General features: G+C 40.5%; 1 protein-coding gene across 1 annotated transcript; it reads left to right on the top strand.

The window, feature by feature from the left end:
• Nucleotides 1–5,755: 5,755 nt before the first annotated feature.
• LOC107263161 (homeobox protein Nkx-2.5-like) lies at nucleotides 5,756–8,595 on the top strand. Its single transcript, XM_015730082.2, has 3 exons — nucleotides 5,756–6,550; nucleotides 6,633–6,721; nucleotides 6,823–8,595. The coding sequence occupies exons 1-3, from the start codon at nucleotides 6,256–6,258 to the stop codon at nucleotides 7,588–7,590; spliced, it is 1,152 nt and encodes a 383-aa protein (XP_015585568.1). The 5' UTR covers nucleotides 5,756–6,255; the 3' UTR covers nucleotides 7,591–8,595.
• Nucleotides 8,596–10,724: the final 2,129 nt, after the last annotated feature.

The raw sequence follows: 10,724 nt of genomic DNA, 5'->3' as shown, positions 1-10,724 counted from the left end.
GGGAAATTAAATCACTCGTTACCAACAGACAGAAGATACAGAGGCGACGCGCGAGAGACCCCGTCGGCTTGCCATGATAAAATATATATGTTATTCCTGCTTGTGTAATTCATGTCCGCTATTTAGATAAGACCCATATCTGCACCGGGCCCAGATACAAACTCAATTTCCATTTTCTCCTTATGCCCCTTATTATTCACTCTTGTGTAATCTCGATCGCCGTCTTGTCTAATCGGCTACTACGAGATGCCATTCAGGCAGCACGTACGTATTAAATGGGTACAGTCGATACAAGCTCGGCGCTTAATCAGCATCTTCGGAGAGGTCGGTTGAACGTCATGGACCATGCGAAATTTTTTTTTTCTTTTTTTTTTTTCAAAGTTAGTTATACGTATCTTGGCGCATATCCACTATACTATTGGATCCGATCGTTATGGCGCTTGCGGAGGAAACCGACGCATGGCTACATTATTAAGGATGAGCTCGTAACAATATCGAACCGGCAGACAAATTGGACCACCCTGGGCCTACCCCCTGGTGCTTTGCACGCGGAGCCAAGGAAATAAAAAAAAATAAAAGTGACCGATGCTACCAGCGGAGATATCAGGATAATGATGATCCTGGGGTGAGCTCCGGTTCGACAGGAATTCGACTACAAGAACCTATGGACATCGCAGCGATATCCTTTTCCACTGTATCTCATACACGTAAGTATATATACGTATATATGGTATATAATCGTACGAGTACAAAAAGTGCTTGTAGCGTTTACGGGATGAAATTTTTGATCCCGTCAAATGTGTCCACATGAGGTATCCAAAGGATTGGTGCCGATGATCGGTTCATTTTAAGGGATGAATATTTCGTTCGTTCATTCACAGACTGGTAGGACGTTCGCGATCGACTAATTAGATTTTTGTAATCAAAGGACACGCTCGTTTCCTACGATCAAAACATCATTCCGACATAATGGACTGGGCTAAATTGGTACCGGGAGAGGAGTTGAATTTTTCATCGGCGGGGACGGGCCTGGTGAAATGGGAAATGAGAAAAGTGGAGGGTGAAATGGGGGGGCTGAAAAAAAAGTTTAAGGAAGAAAATAGGATAGGGCAAATCTAATGTTCTCATTTTTGGCCTATCGCCTCCGTCGACCAATAGACCGTGATAGTTTTTGTACCCGGGGAACCTTCGACCGTGCCTATTTTTCGTGATTTACGAGTTTCGAATATACGCGGGGACCCCGAAGGGGATTCTCTGTGTTGTTTCTCTCCTTTTTTTTTCTACCTCTCGGTATAGGGTCAGACCTTGCCGGTCGGAGGTTCAAACTAATTTCGTAATATGGGATTTGTAACCGTTGTCAGGAATTCATTAGCAGCCGATAACTAAGTCAATTGAGATATCGTGAGGGCGGCTTTTTCTCTTGGGTCTACGCTTCGTATACGTTTCTAGGGTCTGTTTTTTTTTTTTTTTATACTATTTCTTCAACCTTTTTTTTCTCTCCCTTGAACCCGGGTCAGAAGGCGTTTGCATCCTTGTTCTTTCGTTAAAACTGATTATTGAATTTCTCGAAATACGGCACCCCGTTATTTACGATACGTGACCCTTTCAGCGCGGTTCAATTAACGCGAATAATCCCTCTTAGGTATCCTGGCCTCTGTAGTTTTCTCCGTTTCTAGGGGATCGTTCGTGTTTACCCGCATGACCAGGGACAATGAGCTCGTTTTGCACCTTTCTGACGTCCGTCTGGCAACTTCCACAATACTTGGGAAAGGATTACTTGTAGTCGCGTCAATCACAGTTTATATATTCGAGAGGGTGTTGCCAGAAGTAATTGAAAATGTTTATCCAGATCATCGCGTGAATCGATAAAGAACTGTGAGGCAGTTCAATTAGATTTTGCCATCTATTTGATACTTGTGAAACCATGAAATGCATAAGAGGTTTCGAGACTGCGCGAGTAAAAAGTCATTTCTGACTTACCGACGTGTGATAAACTTTTTTCACTAGCTAAAAAATTATGTATATCAAGCGCTTACTCAGCTTGGTAACACTCGCATGGTAACCATGAACCCAACAGCTGCATAAGTGCCATCCGTCGGTAAGTTACTTCACTTTTTAATTCACGATTGGCTAAGAAGTTGCAAGCTTCTAAAATTTATCAATTTTTACGAAGTGTTTAACAATAATGTAGAAACTACGCAGGTTCGCTCGGTGCACGAAAATCAAAATAAAAAATAAGCAGCCATTAATGAATCATACGTGATTCATATTACCAAAAGCCTATCCCAATAATCACGCTGCACATGTACAAGTCAAGTGTCGGCATTCAAAACGATTTGAGTTTGTTGATACAATGTCGGACCATGATAAGCCGACATTTAACTTATCTTTAAGTACCGCCGCGGACTCGCATCCACTTTTTCCCACAGTAGTGAATCTACAAATTCCGAACTATCCGTGTATAAGTTACATTCTATAAATTTCATGAGGCGCGTCTCCTTCGTGTCAGTGGTACCGATTTGCACTTTTGTACAATGAGGTTTGACGACACTATATCAGTACGATAAAACGAAGAATCCATCATCGGTGTAGAAACTGGTGAAAGGACTGGACGAGGTCGTGCGTTCAATGCATCGGCTCAAATACAGTATAGAAGACGCCGTTGGGACGCGCCTTGACGCTATCCAGAACACGGTTGCATCCTTTACTATATATATAAGTTTTAGAACGCGAATAAAAATTTCCAAAAAGATTTATATAATACGTTAATTGAAATCGTACCACCCAAAAAAAAATCAAAAATTTTTCATAATTTTCAAAAATACATTACACTCGCGTTTTGCGGGAATGTAACGAAATTTGGTAACAATATTTTCTTTACATAAAGACGTCTTTAAATTAACAGACGACCATGCGACGTACGTACTCAAAATGTGCGTTCGACATATTTTTCAAAAACTATCCCAGTCACTAGTTTCTGGTAAATGTAACTGCGGTTTCTGTCGCTGGACAGAGAATAAAACAAGGGATGCGCCCGTCTAGACACCCAGATCCACGCAATTGTCTGGACCCACTCGTGAGAAAACTTGCACCAAATGGCTCGGTCGTACAAAACTGCAGAAATACATTTTTCAAAAAAAAAAAAAAATTTCGTTCTTATTTTCGACTCAGCGACTTCACCAATATCCACACCAGACAAAACGTCCAGTATGCAATCGACGATAAAATTGAAGGTCCACCTTTCCGAAAATCCAAAAATAGTATCCCCACAAGAAAAATATTTAATTTGTCACAGACGTTTGACGTATTTTTCTTGCAATTTTTTTTCAGAGCTCTTCCTTCCGGCCAATCAATCGACTATGAACTACCGGACGAAGAGGAGCACAAGCATTGTCTTATTGTTTGACGCAACGGATGACCGGCTCGAAAAAACAGCAGAAGCCCCAAAAAGGACAGACGAACACCATGGGCGGCATCTGACCCCCCATGAGCGCAAGATACACTGAGCTATGGGGATTTTCTATAAACTCGACTGGATAGTGCTGAGCCATGGCTGTTTAGACGTAAGAGTACAAAGGGCCCTTTTATGCCGTGCAACATGGACGCCTCGTGCAACTGGACACCACGTTGCCTCTACTTTTCTTCGTTCGGTAGTTACACGCCGATTTAGCACGTGACGTAATTATCGAAGTACACACCTACGCAAGAGTATTAGCAAATTCAGGAAAATTAATATCGCCGAACATAACATCCCACGGGAGTATAAAAAATATTCATACTCCAATATTTCACTCACCTTATAAAATTGCAAAAATTATTTTTTATACCACAAGGATTCGTTGTGCCGCTCCTGACTGATTGACATGGTAAATAATCAAATGCTTGAATCGCACGTACTGTTTCTAAAACTATACACCGTGCAAAATATCAAAACGAAGATTTAAAATTTCCAAAGGGGTTATATACCGACTGTTGAGTCAAAGGGTACCGGTCTATTGTATATCCTAATTTAGTTCACGGAATTGACATTCGAATTGAACTATTTTTTTTTTTTTTCGAAATTTTCACCAAGAACGTCATCGTACTCGTCACCACGATAAATGCCGTCGCTCAGACGTCGGCGTCTTTCCCACAGTTAAGAAGGCGCCTTACTATCTCTTGGCGCCTGTGCCACGAGTATGCACGCTCGTGCGACCCACTGAAAAGAGCATTATTTCACGGGCTTTTCGGTCTCATATTACACGGCCGAAGTTTTACGTAAGTTTTACACGATTCTTCAGGTACAGAGGAATTTCGTTATCCGTAAATTCGCGTATGCAAGATCCAGTTAGATAACTAATTGAAAAAGTTGCAAGAATTAAATGAAAAAACAAAATCGAAAAATTAGAACAATATTTTTTACGCCTTACCAAATAGTGATATTTTTAGATATATTTTTAAAAAGTAAAAATTATATATATAATTATATATATATATATATGACGCACGAATAATTTTAACTTATTAGTTATATGCGTTGTTCTTATTTTTCAAAAAAAAAAAAAAAAAAAGTCCAAATCCTGGGCGGGCGTCGAGGACTCGGGGCGCCTCTGGATGCGTCTGGATTATGTTAGAAGTAAAAAGGACACGCACGCCCGCCTACTCTTGACACTGGTGGGAAAAATGCATTGTTTTGTTTTTACTTCATCGTCTATTTATTTGACAAGTGATCCTGATCAATTCTATGCATTTGATGGTGACCCTTGAGTGGTTGCGCGTTAGGAGAGAGACCCCAATTCGTGTGCCCCCGCCAACCCCCTTTACACCATACGCATTAGGGTGAATTTTCACACGAGCTCAAAATCACCTACTACACATTCCAAAGGACCATACATAATATACAACCCCTTGGCAAGAGGCTTCTCGAATGCTTTGACAAAATTATTATAGACAAATAGACGCTTTAGAGTGATGCGTAAAAAGCATTCATGGGAATCGGAGATATGGACGAAAGCAAATTTTTCTAATAAATCCCACGTCTCGCTGTAAGGACGCGATTAAATAATAATAAATCGTTCGAGACAGTGGTAAATATATAGTATGCGAAATCAATGTGCAAAAACGTAATTCGAGTCTGCGTCCGGTGATTTCAGTAAGAAACGGCGCAAGATCAATGTTTAATATTTAGATTCAAAGACTCACCGCTCGCAGCATCCCTCGATTGGTCCAGCATCTCAATATAGGCGGGCCTCTCGGCGTCTCCTCCGCCCATAGAACGTTCCGCGCTATGGCTGTCCGTGAACTGAATAAAAAAAGTCAGCCTGGCGTCATTCACGGGTTTACAACCAGCTAATTGCACAAATATTTTATCTCAACGGAAAGTCATTTTCGGTTAAAGATTCACAAAGGATAATTGAATAACGATTGGTCATATATCTGTTACAGAGTTTATCTCAGGAAGAAATTTTTTTTGTAAGATAACAAAAAAATATATAATTTTCGTATCGAAGATTTTGAAACGTCCATTTTTCTTTCTTCCAAAATTTTATATGTAATAAGTTAGTAATGCTTATTCTGGTTTTGTGAAAAAAAAAATAGATATGTATATATATATCGGTGGAGATCCTTGCATCCACAAACACACTGTTGCACATTTACGTAGACGCAGGCACGTTTACGCAGCCATACGCAATGGCTGGTTCGTGGTATTTGTGCCTGAAGCGACCAACACTTGACTCTCTGGAAAACCAAGTCACATTAGACGTCTGCCCTCCGACCTGACCGCTCAACCGTAACGAGTCTTAACAGATCGCTGAACTTTGGGTCTAGAAATCGGCATCCGATTTTTTTGACATTTCGATAAAATCGTTATCCCCATATAAGACAGTGGAAAAAAAAAGTCGTAAATAGACCAAATTTTTGTTTCAATCTTACACGTGTAAAAAATCACCTTGCAATTTGAATTAACGAGGTCATCGGTCAACGGAGCTTCAAGTATAAAAATTCTTTAGGACAATCCGCAAGCGTTTGGGTAAAAAGTTTAGTGTTTTTTTTCAAAAGTATAAAATTTTTGAAAAATTCGCATTGTGTCAGTGGACGTGTGAATTGTAATAAAAGTGCACATAAGATACGGAAGATCTTGATGGGTCTGATCGTAAAAGTGAAAGCAAGCTCAGTGATTGATTAAGTCGATCGATAAAATTCCTCGAAAAAGAGTAATTTTTTAACGTGAAAAACGGTGTTTTTGAAAAGAAAAAATATCGACGATGCTCTAGAATGTTGTCTTCCTCGATTTCCGCCACTCCGTTCAGTGTTCGTGACATACTTAACGAGGATCAACAAATCTGCAGCATGGATTGCTACCCCCATCAGCAACCTCAGGCACAGCAACAGCAGCAACACGTATCCCAGGATTATTACGCGTACAACATAATTCCGGAGAGCAATTGGGAAGTGGAGAAGTATAAAGAGCAGCCAGTGCCCGGTTATCAAAATTACACGGAAATGAGCCACGTTCATCAATTGAGTCAGGTCGTCCCGCCATATCAGGAAACTTCGGTCGCTGAAGATGGTTAGACGGCATTCCTCATTAAGAAAAAAAAAACCCTTTCACGTAATAACCTTTTTTTTGAAATTCCCAAATTTGCTTTCAGGAAACGTCGTCACGTCCAGCAAAACGGAATTGCGCAAGAGTCAGTCGGGCAAGAGAACCAAAAGGAAGCCAAGAGTATTATTTTCTCAGGTAAGGAAATATTTTGAAATTTCCAAAGAAAAAAAAAAAAGAATCCCCAACGACGTAAAAATTTTGTCAAATTAAAAAATATTTTACTTTTTTTTGTCCAGGCACAAGTTTACGAGCTGGAGCAACGATTCAAGCAACAGCGTTACCTGAGCGCCCCTGAAAGAGAGATGCTAGCGCAAACTTTAAAGCTCACGAGCACTCAGGTGAAAATCTGGTTTCAAAATAGACGCTACAAGAACAAGCGCGCGCGCATAGAAGACGCGGAGAAGCTGCAAGCTCAAAATCTGAAGAATCAATCGCTCAAGAAGATACCAGTACCGGTCCTGATAAAGGACGGTAAGCCGAACGTCCACGAGTCGTACAATCCGCCATACTGGCCAATTCCAAGGGCCGATTTGGGAATGGGAATGCAACCGGAATTCAGGGCTAACGAGATCCGCCTGAGTCCGGAGTTCAGGACGAATTCCAACGAGATGCGTTTGGATTCCAGCATCAGTCCTGAATTCAGAAACGAGATGAATTCCGACATGAGCGGAAGATCCAGTCTGAATATGGATGTGCATCGGCACCTGAGTCCTGAATTCAGGACGAGCTTCACTCCTGAAATTCGTCCCGGAATGCAGTGCGACGTGAGATCGATCAAGAGGGAGTGCAGTTCGGATATGAGCAGCGAGGTGTCGCCGTTTCCGGATTTGAAGAACATCGCGCCGGAAGTTAAACCGATTGGAAACGAGACTCGAACAGTCGCGGACATTTCAAACGCAGATTACAATTTTACCAATTATCTTAACCCGCCTAATTATCAGATGCAATACGTGAGTTATATGGACCAGATGCCTATGGACCAAAATTTACAAAGGTTATGGTAAAATGCACTTCGACGGATGCATCGACTAGACTGCACCTTTGCAAGGAGCAACGCACCGTTCTAACGATTGAAGTCATCCTCGCTAAATCCGTTATACCTGGAGCTTGGGAAATTGGACGACCAAAATTTTACGAAACCAAAAAAATATTAACCAGAGAGTATTTTTTAGAATAAGACGTTTTTATTTTTCTTTTATTTTCTTTTCTTTTTTTTTTTTACCCAGAAGAAACAAGTGTAAGCCTTCGTAGGATAACTAGGCTAGTTAGAGTACTAGGATTCACTTTATTGGCAGCTGTTATTCTCTAGGATAGATACGACTTTTTTGCCCAAAAACCCGGTAAAGTGGTGCTTGAACGAACAGAACGGAAATTGCCTTAAGTGGTCTTTGCGGAAGCATCAATTCCGACCAATCGGACCTGCGACTTCGCAGAGCATCTTAAGAAGGATCCACTCGGCACCTTAAAAACCGATCTAAAGGCGGTTAAATCTCTATTTAAAAAAAAAGTCCGTCCCCAAAACGTCCGATCGACTTTTCAAATAGCCTAATTCGGCGTATTAATTAGTGAACTCCGCTCTTTTTCAAATCCCTCACTCTCACCTTATTAAGTGCTATCGAAAATTCACCTCTGAAATCTTCGTATTTTTATCGCCCCTATATTAACGGCACGGTAGTAAAGTGAATGAAGGGGGCAAAAAAAAATAGCGAAATGGCATATATAAATAGGTGAGTTCTGACAGCTTGAGCGAAGCCAGGGGTGCTTTTAGGTTATCGCGCAAGCACGACGGGTCATCTGGCAGTCAAGTGGGCACATAGACTATGTTCACATTGGTGCTTGATGCTTGCACGCTGTATAATCACGCTCACGGTGCTACTGGTGCCATGAAGGACCATGGGAATACGCTGATAAAAATGTCAGGCTTAATTTTATCGTGCAGGTGTACTTGGTCGGGATTACTGAATAAAAATAATATGCATTTACTTTCGAATCTTTTTTTGGGCATGATGGACTCCTTTAGCAATTAAATGTATTTAAAACATCGCTGTAAAGAGACTATTGTAATTTCTCAAGAATAAATTGTTGCTAAGATTACCATTGAGCAAATGCCTTTTATTGGCTGTTATCAAAACTGATATCCTGGATTAATTTTTTTTTTTCTTTATTGACGTAGTGTCGACGAATTTTTTAAGATTTTTTTTTGACATAACCCATGGATCTCATTATGGATCCATATTCAAGGGATGATGCATCACGATGGATTCGCTTAATATTTTCACCCCCATTTGTTAAACAGAACTCCATTACGCGGTCATGTATTCATATAATCAATCACGGAATGTTCAACATTGAAATTCGATCCTATTTAACTGTAAGGCAAGGGGACTGTAAGCCGCGCCATATTGCGCTTGTATATCTAGACTGCATTAATGCGCATAAAAATATAATTTCAGTTTATTCTGATCCTTCGTTACGTCGAACTCATTAATCACGCTCGGAGAGACGAAGATTCTTGGTACGTTTCTTGCGCCGTTCAATTCCTTCTAACGACACTCTGAAGTGCGTTCATTATGACTCGCAAAAGTGGAATGATCATTGCATGCGCGAGGAGTCAAGTTGGAGCAGCATAAAAGGTATTTTAAAAATTAATACGGAAAAGATCATTTTCTTTGGTAACATTCTTCAAATTATTTTTTTTTACAATTTCACAATAAATTTCTAAAAACTCCGTGTGACCATAAAAAGTTACAATTATCAAAATAAAATCCAATATTTACCTAAGTAATTCGAATTTCTACAATTTTCATCAAATTTTAAATTGTCAAAAAAAAAAATAAATCTCATACCATACGAGTTCGAACCCTTTGAACCCTTATTCACAAACGGGTAAAACACGGTCGGTAACACTGCACAGCCAGGATGCTGTGTTTTCTGCATTACCGACAGACGCTCAAGCTCTGCAAGCCCCAATACCGACAAACTGTAACAGACATCAACTTACCTCCGAAACTTCTCGACTTTTAGTGCGTAACGAGTGTCGCCAGGGAACCCAAAGATCCACATAAGAGTCCAGCTGATCCAAAATCTAAACAGAAAAGAAAAAATGTCAAACACCCCCGCAAGATTCAAAAATCTCAATTAAACCTCAACAAAACGCGCGCCAAAGCTAAAACTTAATCGTTAATAAAAATCTAGAAAAGCATCCCAACGAGATTGGTTAAAATTGGCACAACTGGCACAAGGCCTGAAGTGCCGGTAGAAACGTAAGTGACGTCCGGTGTCTGCAAAATAATTCAAGGAAATCGCGTCGAGCATCCTCATCCTATAAAAAGACCTCGAGAGTCACAGCATCCTCTGTATAAACATGATAACATTAACATATGTCTTAATGACTATAGGATAACAAAAAAAAATTATTACTTAAAAAATGTCACAATAGACCCCAAAAAGATTATCGACAGAATCCCCATTACCAACCGCTACCCAAATAAAATCCACCTTCCCCAAGATTCCGTATTGAAGTTCGACAAGAGATTTGGTCCAGGAAGAAGTCATTTCTCAGATTCGGGATAAAGTCTGCTCTAGTTAACCCCTATACGTACCGTCAACGTATACACACTATATACACGTAAATTTATATACTGAATATACGAAGTCAATGCGGTCTGGTTTACAGAAGGGATACAAAGTGAGACAGCAAGAAGATAGACGGGGGGGGTGTAGATAAAAGAAAGCAAGAAAGAAGCCAAAGAGAAAAGGCATAGAAAGGAGAGTGTAGAATAAAGAGAAGGAGTGAATGAGACGGGAGCGGTCTCAGCGGCATATACTAAGCACTAATATTACATCTCTGGTCTGACAGACGTGCGGACTTTAAAACCCAAGACTAACAAACAGCCAGCAGTCATCCGGTCTTCGTGTTTTTATATTCTTACGCTCGTACGCACACCCACACGCATACGGAATAAATAGAGTGCGCGGAGTGCGCGCGCGCGCACGCCCCAACTTTTTCATGCTACCTTACTGGTCGTCAGTCTTTCGAGTGGACCTTGTTAAAATTTACCTATGAAATACGCGCCGGTATATTTGGGCTATTTTAGTTTTATTTCTCAAAAAAAAAAAAAAAAAAAAAAAAGTGCTC

The sequence above is a fragment of the Cephus cinctus genome, unplaced genomic scaffold (assembly GCF_000341935.2).
Source record: "Cephus cinctus unplaced genomic scaffold, Ccin1 Ccin1_scaffold0132, whole genome shotgun sequence".
NCBI lineage: Eukaryota > Metazoa > Arthropoda > Insecta > Hymenoptera > Cephidae > Cephus > Cephus cinctus.
The sequence above is the reverse complement of the archived record's forward strand: the minus strand, read 5'-3'. Positions and strand labels throughout refer to the sequence as shown.

What these genes read in the sequence shown, in the direction of transcription:
- LOC107263161 (XM_015730082.2), top strand. Translation starts at nt 6,256, where the DNA reads ATGTTGTCTTCCTCGATTTCCGCCACTCCGTTCAGTGTTCGTGACATA. An exon ending in AACTTCGGTCGCTGAAGATG is followed by an intron (nt 6,551 to 6,632) that starts GTTAGACGGCAT and finishes ATTTGCTTTCAG; the next exon opens with GAAACGTCGTCACGTCCAGC. An exon ending in CAAGAGTATTATTTTCTCAG is followed by an intron (nt 6,722 to 6,822) that starts GTAAGGAAATAT and finishes TTTTTTGTCCAG; the next exon opens with GCACAAGTTTACGAGCTGGA.